Source organism: Struthio camelus, chromosome 5, assembly GCF_040807025.1.
Source record: "Struthio camelus isolate bStrCam1 chromosome 5, bStrCam1.hap1, whole genome shotgun sequence".
Classification (NCBI taxonomy): domain Eukaryota; kingdom Metazoa; phylum Chordata; class Aves; order Struthioniformes; family Struthionidae; genus Struthio; species Struthio camelus.
In genome coordinates, this window is record NC_090946.1 from 70454959 (window position 1) to 70469695 (window position 14737).

The 14737-nt window shown below is 39.3% G+C and overlaps 1 protein-coding gene across 1 annotated transcript in view; it reads right to left on the reverse strand.

The window, feature by feature from the left end:
* Positions 1–14737, reverse strand: part of BEGAIN (brain enriched guanylate kinase associated) — a 150157-nt gene that overhangs the window by 62162 nt on the left and 73258 nt on the right. The window contains exon 3 of the mRNA XM_068947059.1: positions 13413–13502. Within this exon, the coding sequence (XP_068803160.1) occupies positions 13413–13502 (90 nt within the window). The remainder of the gene's footprint in view (positions 1–13412; positions 13503–14737) is intronic.

Below are 14737 nucleotides of genomic sequence, written 5' to 3' on the forward strand. Positions count from 1 at the left end.
GGCTCTTTTCTCATTTTGCTGCTTTCTTGTGAGTAGAGGCTTCCATAGATACAGGTGTGACCCTAATTTTTCACAGTACTTTTATTAATAAAGGACTTATGCCCTGCTTGTAAGCTAGCTTCAGTTATACTATTTTCTCGACAAAATATTTAGAGAGAGAGAGAGGAGATTTTTCACTTTGTTGTTTTGTGTTTAGTTAGGAAATAAGATACCATAAAGCCAAAGAGATCCACGCAAAAGTTTTATTCTGGAGGTCAAGGTGCCACCTGCCCTCAAATTGTCCATCTGGATTTGAAATGAGGATCCTGGGAACCCATTCCCTGCTTTACCGGGGACCGACTGTGCAACTTCAGGTGAGTTGGTCTCCTGTTGCCTCAATTCTCTGTCTGCACAATGGAGATCCTTCCTCTTTGTTTATTCAGTTTGTAAGCTCCTCACTTTTACAACATGTTTGCCAAATGCACAGCAAGCCGTGGCTCTGGTTGGAGCTGGTATCTCTGGGCGTGACTGTAATTGGGTACAGAAACTGCAGCCACTGCTGTGATTGAACTGTTGTCCTGGCTCCAGCTGGGAGCTCTGAGATGCGGCAGGACTGGAGTCTGCTATCACCTAGAGACAAAAGGGCTACCACCAGATGCGCTGGGAATTAACTTGCTTGTTTTTAAACATATGCTAAAAATACTACTTCAGAAAATAATGGCAAATCTTGATTCCCTTTGATGTTAACTCAGTACTGCTGCCAGCATCAGTAGAATAATGTTTTGGATCTCTAATTAAACGAGAGAGTTGGGAACAACGTGCCATTCCTCAAGAAATACTTATCTGAGCTGGCTTGCGTGACTGCCTTCTCTTCTACAAACTGCGATAGGAGCTTCAGTAAGTTATTGGAAAAGCTTTACAATTGCTGCTTACTTGATCCATGCAGCTTAGATCTAGGAAGCAGTCTAATGTTTTGCCAACACAGTGCTCTATTTCAATTACACATATTGCGTGGTTACAGTTATACTTAGATTACCACTTGTAGTTATATTCTCTTAGAATAATATATTCTAATTCAGACATTAAATGCAGTTCAAGTTAATACTATCAGTTAGTTTTTATATTTCACTCAATGAATAAAACTAAAACATTATATAGCGAAATGGGCATCTGAACCCAGATTGCTCATTTCTGCATGTTCAGCATGAGGCTGCCATATCATGCTGCCTTTCACTTGCTCTTGCTACTTATGTGCCCAACTTGGGAAAGAAGAGCTGTCAATTTTCCTTCCTAGAGCCAGGCAATCTGGATTTTCTCCTATGAAGGGGGAGTCAGGGCTTCAAAACTGTTTAGAGTCAAGAGAGTTGATCTCAGGTCTTCTGCCGTTGTATAAATCTAACCATTAGGCTCTGCACAAAAAGTAGACAGTAGGTCCTCAAGCTTTGATTTTGAATAAACATGTCCAGGCTGCTACTTTGTGCTGGACAAGTGCAGTTCATGTATGTTAGTTCTGGCCAGGGGAACCTTACACCATCCTGCTGCGCTCGGGAGTTTTGGCCACAGGCAGAGTTTGACCTTTGGGGTGTCAAGGGGCTGTAGCAATACACAAATGATGGGAACATTAGGAAAGTTTTAAATCAGTGATACAAGCGACTGGTTAATAAAAGGGGAAACAGAGAGACGTTAATGGTTTCCCATATCCTTGCCTCCAACTTCCTGGTTTAGGTACCTTCTCATTTGTGTCCGAAATGTACAAAACGTAGGCAGAAGCAACACACCTAACGCCTCAAATGAAGATGCTTGTGCATAGGCTTGTCTATGTGGAGGAACCCAGGGTTCAAAATTTCAGCACTGGGTAAATACTGCTCCTTAGGTGGCAGGTGGTGGTGGGCTGAGCTGCCCACGCAAGCTTTGGGATTCAGCTCTGAACTGCTTTTGAAGAGTCAGGCTTTGGCAGTCTGAAATTTGCACTAGGGCCCCAGCTCAGCAAAATTTTAGAGGATAAACTTAACTTCAAGCTCAACTTTTTGTCTCCTTGAAGGTCACTGTGAAATGTTTATATTCTTGAATTATTTGCTTTCAGGCTGGCATTATTAATTTCATTAAAATAAAGCACATTGTAATGAACTTCACTGAAACAGTATATATAGATGCCTTCTTTCATACAATGCTTTGGTTAGTAAAACACAGCTGTAACGTTGTTAAAAAAAACAAAAACAGCAAACCATAATTCTGAAAAAGCTGGCTGTCCATACTGCGAGACAGCAGCATTTCTGCTCACTGCTGCCCAAGCTAGAAAGACAGGATGGCACCCTGAAAAGTTCATTTTTAGAAAATGAAAAAAAAACTTCCCAAACCTAACAGAACTCCTGCTCAGCATGTGTATTGATTCATCCTGTAGATCTGAAACTGGCTGGCTGTTTTTAAGAGGAACTATTGATTTTAATTACAATGGGGTGGCAGGTATATAACAATAAATCATTATTAAAATACAAGCTACTAGACAGAAAGCTAAAAATTTTAGAAACAAAGAAATGTTCTGACAAAAATATGCTGAATGGCAGGAAATTTATAGCCACTCCTCAGAAAAGAAAAAGGCCCCAGTTGGGGAAAGCGCTTAAGCATCTGCTTATATCCTTTTGAGTCAAGAAATTTCTGAAGAGATATTTAACTTTAAGCAGTGACAAAATGGAACTCATGCTTATGACAGCCCATCTATTGGCACAAATAGAAAAATTTTCCTGAACCTGGAACTGAAACCACAGCATGGGTACCAATGGCTGTAACAGTGGTGGCAGATTCCCAGGGTTATCTACAGTGGAGATTTGTGCATGAATTAAGCTTTGTCTACGTACATTACTGGTTTCAGGTAAAGCCTATTGTTTTCTCTTCCTTCTAGTTATATGAAAAAACATCTGAAAACCAAAGGCAAGACAAGCAAGATTAACAGTAGACCGAGGAAGAACATACAATTGGTCACCTTTAGTACTTCTAACATCAGGGTCAGAGGCCCAAATTTTGTTTTGTGCAAATCTAAGGTATTTCATAAGCTTTTTCTTGCGTGTCTCATGAAACAGATGTTCTTTCTCTGAAAAATTCCCCCCTCACTGCTAGTTTCCAGTATTATAACATAATGCAATGACTGAATTCTCTCTCCTTATGCTTTATTGCATACTTATTTTGTTCCAGAAGTATAGGCTTTTCATAATGAATGTTTCAATTTTGTTATGTACCACTATAAATTTGGCAATGGTAATTTAGACAGGGTTGAAAACAAGGGAAAAAAAACAGTATCGAAATATAGACTCATTAAGTCAACCATTTTGCATTTCCTTTTCTCCAAAACTATAAGCTCCACAAACTAGTTGCATTTTGTTTCTGCTTATCACATACTGATTAATAAGAAATATACTGTGAAAAACGTTTTTTAATGCTGGTAAATCAGTTAATTTTAACTCATAATTTATCTCCCATGGCTAGTTGGTCCTCATGGCTCTTTATTATATGTGCTCATTGTATAGCTAAAAACCAAGAAAATAATTCCGCTGAAAAAGTACAACTGGGAGAGAGGACATATGTGCAAATAGAAGATGGTCTATGGAAAGCTGGTAGTGCTATGTCTTAGAAAAGGCAAATCCTATATTGCATAAACTTCCTGGAAGTCAGACAGCTGGAGTGAGTGAGGAATTATAGGATAGATTCCAAAATCCTGTAGGGCAGGACCTTTTGCATGAGTGGTTCTCTATTTCTTCTAATGATCTCTAAAGCCCTGCTCTTGTGACAACCTGTGGTTCGCAAGTCATTATCCATTTTGTTTCATTAAAGTATTTCTCTAAAAATGAGGACAGTAAGTACAATTTTAAATATTTAGACTGGTGAAAGAAAATCTCTCAAGGGAGGCCACTCTAAAGGTTGTTAAAAATGTGTCTTCAGACTTTCCAAAGTATTATTTTCACCAATTAATTAGCTCTGTTTACAATCATAAGAAGCCCAAAACTATTAAATGGATATGAAAACATTCATTGGCACAAAAAATTGTGTCCATAAACATTGTAACACTGCCAGAAATTCCAAGGTTTGAATTTGGAATTGCTCCCTGACAGGGATTTTGAAGCCCTATTCCCTTTGGCAATGCCCTTACAAAGAGACACCAAGCCACACTATCGAATCTGGTTGCAGGAGTTGATCCTCAGCAACAGTTCAGAGGCTATTTAGGGAAGGTATTACCAGTTGCGAGTTAGCACTACTCAGGTTCTACCTTTAATGAAAAGGGGTCTGTTTTAGAGGAAAAAAATAAGAAGGCTGTACAGGTCAGGACAGAAAACTGAGAAAATACAATATTACCAAATATTTCTGGTATTTTCCTGGTATTAGCAATTTACTATTCCAGCTTGTAGAAGTCTTGAAAAAAAAAAGAGATGTTTGCATTCCTAGCTTCACCCCTCTCTCTCCAGCAGACCTGTGTCCACAAAGTGTGATAAGTGGTTCAAAAACAGATATATTTTTTCTAGATGTTCTCCTCCAGCTGTATTGTGTTATTGCCACTCACACAGCCTCAGCCGTAGGGTCAGGTGCATCAATTGATGAGTACAGTGAAGACAGACGAATGCGTGCCTATCTCAACCTGCAGCAGTCAGTCAGGATTCGCCTGTAGAGAGACTGGAAAAGCTCCAGGTGAACATATTTCCACTGGAGCATTTCAGTCAAAGCTGAAATGCCATATGGTGACAGCTCTATTCTTAGGCAGGTATACTGGAAAATGAGCAGGTTTTCACTTTACCTATCTGATCTCCTGCCAGCTCATCACCTGGCAGATGGCCTGAAGATGGAGGGGCTGTTTAGCTGCCCAGACACTGGAGGATTTCTAGGGCTTGTAAGCCTGGGACAGCCCACAGAGAAGAAGAGCTGTTACTGCCCGAAAGTCAATGTCTATGGGACAGCCACACAGATGGGGTGTTCTGGAAACCCCATACCTACACCAGAGTGGTCAAAGTGCTTTGGCAGCACTCTCAGATCTGTCTGACGCCCCAGGGCTTTTCTTTGCAGAAGATTTCGCATTGCTGCTTTGGACTGGAGCAATGGTATTTTTTGAAATATTGAAATTCTCCTTGGATTTCCTTCACATAGCTCTGGGAATAAGCAAAACAAAATATGATTAACAGTGTAAGGAAAGAAATGAGCAGTGAAGGGACTGCAAAATGAGGACATGGGAGTGACCTATGTCAAACATACTAACAACCATTATTGAACGTTCTCATTTCTTGCTGGTGAAACAGAAGTTTTAATGTAGCTGTGAAATCCTAAGTGATTGTGTTTTGTGGATAAATATCCTGCCTTGAGAGAAGGAATGTGTCAGTAGCAACTAACCTGGACAGGCGTTTGGGGCTCTGAGTCTTGTTCCCGGCTTTGCCAAAAATGCCTTGTCTTATTCTGGACAAGTGAGTTAGTGTGAGACTGATCTGACTACATGCAAATGTCAGTCCTAGCTGGTCCGTTGTGGCTCCCGTTTCTAGTCTATGGTGACAAACAGGCACTATCGGGATGAGATTAATCTGACCTATTTTAGAAGCCTACTTTTAGATGAGGTGACGCAAATCTGGAAGTACCCGTTTCTTTCATTAATTATAAAGAGAATTTAGTTAAGGAACTCAGACATAGATAACTGCGTCTCGTCAGATAACTCCCCCTCTTCCTGAGTCAATATGCCATGTATAAGATGAGGTAATAGTATTCCCTTTCTTGTCTGCTTAGACTACGTGGAGGCCTGCAAAATAGAGCCGCTAAACGTTTTAAGAGTATTTATCAGATCTGCTTAGCACCTGTGATATGTCATATCCTAAAAAAGGTGTCACAGGATCGGGAACATGGGAGGACTAATGGAAATTTAAAAAATAGATTTTTTGGAAAAGAATAAAAAAAAAGCTGCACTTTTTTTTTTTTTAATTTCTTCCCGTGGGTTTTTATCTAGAGAACAGTCAGAAAAGGTCAGCTTTGCATAGGCACTTGCAGCTGAAAAAGCCTGTGAAGAAATGTATAGAGCAGGAGAGACTGGGATTCTGGAAAGGGCCACAGGACTGCTTACGACCCTGGCCTTGACGTGAGGATTTAGACCGCTAATGAAAACCAGGAGTAGTGGCGTGCTGTGGGAGGTGGGGACTGAGAGAGCCTGCAGCTTCTGGGGGTTTGTGCACTTGCTCCTGGGAAGGAGAGCGAAAGGGAAGCCTGACAGCGTGCGGCTTCTGTGGGCCTCAGGGAATGGCGCCTCGTTCAACTAGGGGACAGCAAACGCCTGCCTCCCTGCTTTTGTTTTTGAGCCTTGCGTTGAGTCTAGCAGTAAAGAGACGATGGCAGGCAGCCGGGTGGGAGATGAAGGGCTGGGACACTGCCTTCCTCTGTAACACCCCAGCGGAGCAATAGTTCAGGGAAGAGAGCTGTGTCATTAAAGTTGTGCCCCCAGCAATGTTTCTGAGATTTGTAGTTGCTAGGAAATGAAGTGCAAAATCTTTAAGAAACAGCAGTTGGATTTCTGTGTTAATCAAATTTTTATTGTGTTACATGTTCAGGGTCATGATTTTGAAAGGGTAAAGCTAAAACTATCTATCTTCCTTGTCTGTAGTTTTTGTGGCTAACCTGGCACTTGGTCCAGCTGATTAAAGGGATGGGCTCAAACTACCAAGTCTACATCTAGATATGTTGCCATACCGAGAACTCAACTACGGACTTGAAATTCTTCTCATTAAGGAAGTAGAAGAAATTTCTGATGCTCAGACCTAGAGCCCAGTACACATATCTCAGTGCTCCTGGTCTTCTTTATTCAGCTGTTATATTTGGGCCCCCAAAAATGGCCAGGCAAGTGTATATCCATGTTCTAAAATAGAGATCTTTCCCATGACTTCAGACACACACACACACTTCATTCAGCTTACCTTTTTTGCAAATTTGCACCAAGGTCTGTTGTTTTTTTTTTTTTCCATTGCAGCACATCCATTGAATTTCTCCGTTACTTTCAGAGAAGTTTGTTAAATATTTCAAACTTCAGAGAATGAACAGTTTGCCTGTCAGATTGCATGCATATCTTTCCTTGGTGTATATATAGCTTTTGGAGTTTATTTGCAAGTATTAAACCATTTGAATTTTCTTTCCAGTACTCATTTTCAAAATAAACAACCTGAAGTCGGGTTTGGGTTGGGAGAGGGAAGGCCAGTACATATGTTTCAGAACAAATGTGTGGGTGATCCAAATCTGGAGCTCAGATAGTTTCCAGATGACTGATGGACACATAAAACAAGTAAAAGAGTCCTTTACTTAGGTTCCAGGCATTCTGGCAGAATTTAGACCACAGAAGAGGGATGTTTTTTCAGAAACATAAAAGAATAATTTGGAAGGAAGTGGGGAGAAAAAAGGAGTTCCTTAGCAATTGAAGTCCTAAATGCTGTGGGACGGATCCCTACCATAAGAGTCCATTTATGACACTTGGAAAGCTGATGCAGTTACCTTCAAACATACCTATTGCTGAATTTTGGAAGGTAGCCTTTCTTTACTCAGGATGTGAGTACCTGACAGTTGCATATTTCACTCAATTAAAAATTCAGACCAAGGAATAGCTATTATATGGTAAATGTGTCTAAACTTTGCTGGACTTATTCATAAAAGAAAGAGGCACCTCTTAATTAAAAATAAAACTGAAATGCATTTTGTCTATATTGACCTGACAGTCCTTGGTTGCAGAAGGGATGGCTTCTAATAACAAGTATATGGAGCTCACAGACCCATCTATCAAACAACAGCATTCAATATTAACTGTAATATATGAGATTAAGATATGAAAATTCAGTTACATATTGACATGCAAAAAAACCCTTAGAGGATCAGCTGTCAACACTGAGTTGTCTTAAATGAATGCCATTGTTGTCTGTGGAACACGGTAAGCTTTTTGGAATATATTCATAATAAAGACATAAAATTGTCCTTTATTTAACGGTACTATCCATAACCTAAGGTTCTGAATGGATTGAATAGAAACACCATGAATAAAATTACAGCTTTCAGAAAAAAACACTGAAGGTGTTTTGATTATTTTAAATGAAGTTTCTTTGCCAGGCAATTGTGATTGCCCCAATGAGCTCAAAACTACAAAGGGCAAAAGAAAATGAACAGTGAGAATCCAGGCCTCCATCTAGGGAGTATTTTATTCTGCTGAGCACCAGGGAATCCAGGGTGCAGAACAGTTCATGAAGAGGAAAGAATGTAGAATTATAAATCAGGATATGCACTGTGTATCACATGCAGCTGCACTGGCTAGCCCAGCACTGCGTTTGGTACATGGCTACACAGAGACTGAGGAGCTGAGTCAGTTCTCTGAGGACAGATTTAATATTTCTGTTGACTTGATTTGGATCTGGAGTCTTCAAAATGCATTTCCATTTCCTATTAACGAGATCACCATTTTTGCTTCTGAGTGAGGTTAAATACCTGAGTGAAGCCAGGCTGGCTGTATGTGAGAAATGAAGGAAGTGCACAGAGAAATTCTGCCTGTGAGACTTGTGCCTAAATTCAAAGGTGGCTCAAGTAACATGAAACAGTGGAAATAGCAGAAACTGTTATAATCTCTGCCTTCTTCCAGTCTGTCTCCTAGTGCCTCTATTAGACTCTCCCTGAAGTCTGTAAGGACTAACTGACTTCAGCTCACTCTGGTAGACTCAGAGTCAGTGACTTAAATACATACCATTAAATACATACTGTTTGGTTTGGTAAGTAATCCCAAGGGAGTTTGAATAAAGACTGTCCCCATTCAATTTCTTTTTCTGTGTTGCAGGAAAATGAAGGGGTGAAGAGGTGGAAAAAAGATACAAGAGAAGAAAAAAACCATGCAGTTCAAGGAGCAATACATGTTTTCTGACTCATTCTCAAGAGGTAGGAAGAGTAAGTTTATAGTCTCATGGTAATGGAGAACACTGCTTATGTTCATGCCCTAATCCATTACATTGCTCTCTATGTCCAAATTTTGCCTAGTGCTCTGGATCACATCTGAAATGAGTCAGCTGGTGAAGCTGGGAGAGAAGGAGTTAAATTCTGGTGTGGCAAACTTCAGGCAGCATTTGTCCAAGACAGCAGAGACATAGCCATACTGATCATTCCCAGGATGCCACCAACAGCCCTCCAAAAAAGGCATGGATCTTCACACTTTGTGCTCCCCAGAATCTGCTCTTGACATGACTCTGGAAACAGGCTCATCTCTGTAAGTGCCCATATTTTCTGGCATTCAGAGGCTGATAGGTTTACATAAAGCATCTGGCTAGAAAAAAATGGTGAGTTATATATTTGCAAGGTACAAAAGGATAAGAAAAGCAGGAGGAAGGGCTGACTGTAACAAATACTTTATCTTTCTATAACAAAGGCTATTGGGGGGGCTGTCTCACACAGAAAATGATTTGAAACTGTTGAACAGACATTGCCTGCTTTTTTATGTTTGGCAGAGTCCTAGCAGTCTGCACTGCATCTCACTAGGGAATCCAGACTGCTAAGCAGTGATGAGAAAGAGAAAGGGGAAAAAAAGTGAGGTATTGAGAAATGGTGGTAGCAAAATTAGAGGTAGACTTCAATTTATGACTTGGAAGCCAAAGAGAGCTCTCCAGGCAATTCAAAAAGCATCCTTCAGTTGCACCAGCTCTCCTTACAGCTTCTAGTGGCCAGCTTCTAGATTGCTTTGGTTTGTAGTCATGGATAAGCACTCCCTCTGGAAATTACTGAAGGCAGCCTGCCACATCAGCTCACAAGCCTATAAAGTTCTATTTTAATTGTGTTATTAAACTTTTCTTGCTTTTGCTTTTGTTTGTTTACTTTCCTGATTCATCTGAATCAAGCTGTGCTGAAACAGGAATGTGCTTTATTCTGGACTGTGCTGTTTATTTGTAACAAAACATGTAATAAGAATGGGTGAAACCCACTGCCCAAAAGCAAACTGAAAAGTATCTTGCCGTTTCTTTTAGAGGCCTGAAGTTGGAAGAGAGGGAGGGGGGTAGTATAGAAATGTGCTTTAAAACCAGGAAGAGAATTTGGATCCTATCTCATTTTGTATAAAGTATCCAGACAGAAGTTGAAGAACAGGAGTTATCATCTCTGTTCTCACCTTAGCTATTCCTTAATTTCCCAATCCTTTTCTCTTTCCTTTGATTTAGACTTCATCTGTGTCTGGCTTAAAGGGCTCATTTTCATTCTAGGCGGAAGAAGAACTACAGATACTACTGCTTTTTTTCCTTTATGAACAGCGGATATTGCCTGCACTGAATGAATTACTGAATTATCGTTTTAATTATTTCTGGTTGCAGTTGTATTCTGATCCTCTTTTGTGACAGAAGACATACAAAGGGCCTATGTTATATACCTAACTTGAATACGTAGGTGCCTCTCTTTAAAAAAAAGTCAGTGCTTGCTGAACACTATTACTAAATAGTATAGGAAATAAAGCTGCTATTGCTTAGAATGAGACATAGCACTGACCCCTCAGATATTTATAGTAGCTATTGGTGCAAACCTATTGCAATCTCAGTACTTTATCACTTAGTTCACCCATTACACACAGCTGTGTGACAATACTAAAGCAACATGCCACAGACTTGAACCCTACAGGCTTTTGGGAAGGTTTTGAGCCAGTAGAATAGGTCGTTGATTTGTAGATACAAACAAGCAACAGAGCTGATTAAATAATACACCTTAGCCTTGACATACCTAAATTCTCAGCAGTGCACATGTAATTTAGATTCTGAGGGAAACTATTACTACACACAGACTCATCTATGATGTGTTGAACAAGAACCACTGGCTTTTATCTGAATGAACTTATTTTGCCTGAATATTTCAAGGCATTTTTAGCTTTTCTACAGTAATAAATGATCCTCAGCTCTTTGATCAACTTGATATTATGGGGGGGGGGGGAGCAGGGAGAAAGAAATTGCCACCTGTCATCTTTGGCTAATTATTTTGAGCCTTACCTTGTTTTATACATTCTATCACACTTGTTAGGACTTGTTAACTGAGAAGTCTCCTATTCTACAAGAGTCTGAATGAGTTCACCCCTAGTAGGTTCACCCCTGCTCAGCATGTTGTGCCATCATTTCATATAGCCTTCCTCCTAACCTAGTGTCATGATTTACTAGTCCAGTCAAGTCTGTTTCATTCTGCTCCCTTAGCTGAACTGGCTTTCCAGTATAAGATTCTGTTTTGTTGCCTTTGTGGGAGTAGGGTGAAGGCCAAGGAACTGGATTCTCTTCCGTCAAAATCCCTCTACTAGTCCAGCACCTTGAAATCAGCTCTCCTGTAGATTTTGGAGCAAGCCAGTAAATAAAGGGAGCTCTCTGCACATGCACAATGGCCAAATCAGGCAGCAGATAGGTATCTGAAGAGATGCTTGTGCTGATGTGAAAAGCAGTATGTATTGTGCTTCCTCAAAGGTAAGCAGCTTGCATCTAGCCTTGGAATGTAGCACCCTGAAGAACCATGCGGAGTGATAAAGCAGCTTCATTTTCTACAGGCTTTCCTCTTGTGCCCTGGGTTACGCATTACCTAAACAAAGCCTACAATCTTTTGCCCTCTAATTGGACCACTTTAACATTCTTGGTGGACTGAGACTTGTTTTTTTAACCAAACTTTGTTTTCGTTTTCTGATTATTTTTTTTTTAAGATTAGGGTGCACCAGGCTGGATAAACCAGGCTGGATAAAATAGAATCTACCCTCATTTTGTAAGTGCTGACAGTTTGTCTTAATCACTGTCTTTCACTTTCACAAACAACTGTTCTTGCTTCCTTAAGCAAGCTGATGTTTTCAAATATAATTGAAACACAAGTCTCCAGATATATTTTTTTAAATCTAGGTATGTTGAACCACTATGGATAAGAATTGGATCAATAAACAAGAAGGAAAAGAGTAAACATCCAGGAAACACTAAAAAATATTAAAAAAATTAGATCCTTCTGAGCTGCGAGTCATCTTTCAATCTCAGTCCATTTATTTTCTGAAATGGCTAAATCCCCTGAACTAAAGTCATGGGTTTGTGCTCTTTAAGTTTTGGGGTACTTGGAGATAAGCTGTAGTGTTTTCCTCTATAAGACTAAGCTTATTTTCATTTGAAAATTACGACTACAAGTGGACAGCAATGGTGAAAAAAGATATATATATATTTTAAAGAGCCATATAGAAAGGCTTCTAAATGTCATCTCAAGACTCAGAACTTTCTCATAGGCATCCTTTAAGAACGCCACGTAAGATCAAATGTAGTGATTGCACTCTTGCTGTGCAAATTTGTTCTGATTCTAAAAGACTTCCCAATATTCAATCAAATTGAAATAAGGGTCAAAGATCTTGAAAAAAAAGTTGTGCAAGTGCTGTTTATATTTCATTTTACTGGTCACCTCCTGGCTTTAACAAGGACAAGCAGCAGAACAAAGCTATTGATATATCTGCCTCATCTAAAACCAGGTAAAAATAGAATGCACGTGCAGAGCCCCAGGGACTGCAAAACAGGAATTTAAATCACTTCTCCAAGACTGTTGTGTTTTTACTCTGTAGTATATATATCATGCCAAGAAATACTTAAATAGTCTTACTTATGTCTTTCCAAGAGTAGCAATGTTCTTAAGGTGAAAATTCGCAAACATTATTTACAGAAAATCAAAAGCCTGAAAGAAGGCACTCTAAAGCTTATCCTGTCATTATTTTTATCTAATTAATTTCCTACTTTGAAATATATTACACTATTTCATAACTGAGTGAAAACTACAAGAGTAGTGAATGGTATTTCTTCTACATAACTGCAGTTTGTAATAATGTCAAGCAACAAAGAATAAAGAGTAAATTCAAGGGAAAAGGAGAAGAAAATCTAAGCAAAATATGGAAAAATGAGTCATTAGTTAAACTTATACTATGTGCTGCACTGGAATGTAAACTGGAATCAGTCATAACTCCTCCATCCTTTCACCATCTCTGTATCTATAACAGTGACAAAACCTTACTTCGGAAGACTGAAGACTAATGTAAACCTAAGGAAAGAGTTTGAAGAATATAAACACTGGCAATTAAGAAAGGTAGTTAGACTGCCCAAATAACTCTGGTATCAACATTGGAATTCAAGCATCTGAATTGTAAGAACTACTCCATCAGGAAAAAAAATTAACTGATAGTAGGAAGTTGTGGATTCTGCAGCTTCTTAAACAACTTTCAGCTGTTACTCATGCTAATAATGATTACTACAGGCTTGGCTTAGGCAAGCATCTAGAGTACTATAATAAACAGATCTGCTGTCATTCTCCGAGTTCAGAAAATGTAGCGTGACTGAATGATGACAGACTGCAGACTGACGTGAGAAATGACACATTTTTACAGACATCAGAAAGTTAGAAAGAAAGCATAACTTCACAAAACATCACTTATTAGTTACCTGTCCCAGAGAGTAGGTGAAGATTTTGCGAGCCTGCCCTGGAGAATTCTAGGTTGCCATAGGCAGGTTGGCACCCAGGAATTTCGTACCCTGCAGCATGAATAGAGGATAAACCATGGCTAGGTATGGCTCATAAGACATCCAAGTGGTAACCTAGCTAGATTTGCTGCATATTAGTAGCCTATGGCATAATTTGGTACTTATAATTATTAAAATTCAGAATATCTTACTTTAATGCAGTATTAAATCTGTAAAACAAGGTGGTATTCCAGCGCACACATTTAGTGATTTTCTTGCATGACATCTGTTGTAGGTGGGAAGAGGTATTTAGGATATGTTCATATTGTGGCAGTAAATGGGTGCTACTCCACTGATTTCACTGGAGAAGCATTTGCTTTAAAGATTTTCATATCAGGCCCTTATATTTTTGCACTGTAAAAACATCAGATCAAACGAATTTATACTTCATCAGAAGAGGGCCAGCAAAATTCCTTCTGAGTACCATAGTGAGAACATGTTTAATAGTTTTAATTAAATCTGGGCTGAGGTTCAAATTCCACATACCAGGTTCCATGCACATCTACCAGCAGCAGAACAATAGCTGCAAAATATTTGCTGGAAATGAAAAGCACAAAGAGAAGCAATCTGAACAAGCAATATAAGCCATGAATAACACATAGCAAAAGCAGATCCAGAGCCCAAGAGAAAGACCAACAAGACAGGCAAATTAGCAATGAGAACTGTTGCCCAACATTAACACCAAGCAATACTAGTAAGATTCAAAACACTTTCTTCAGTCCTTATTCAAGCAAATTCTCACTCAAGTCAAATATAGCTTTTCCTGAGTAAAATCTGAGAAAGGATTACAAGATTATATATCTCTCATAGCTTTCCTGATGTTGTCAAACAAACTGTAAGCCTCATAATCAATAGGTGTCTATTTATTTAATATATACCAATGCTGTGGTACTTCACTCTATACTCTCATCCTCAACTGTTGGTGACAGTACAATAGTCCACTATAACAATACAGATTTGAAAATGGTCTCAGCCTGGCCTTCCATTTTGTATCTACATATTTGTTAGGTACAAAATTGGAAACTGCTCCCAAAGATCAGCTCTTTGAAATCTTAATTTTGAACAAAATCAGAGAATTCAGCCAAAGGTTTCTCCAAAACCAATGGAGATTGCTCAGACCTGTGCATTTGCACTTGTTTTCCCTGGTTCACAGATAAGCCCTCTGGAGTAGCTTTCTAATGAAATATCAACACACAACTTTTGAAATGGATGAAATTAAAACATTGCCTGTCTTCTCATACCCACAA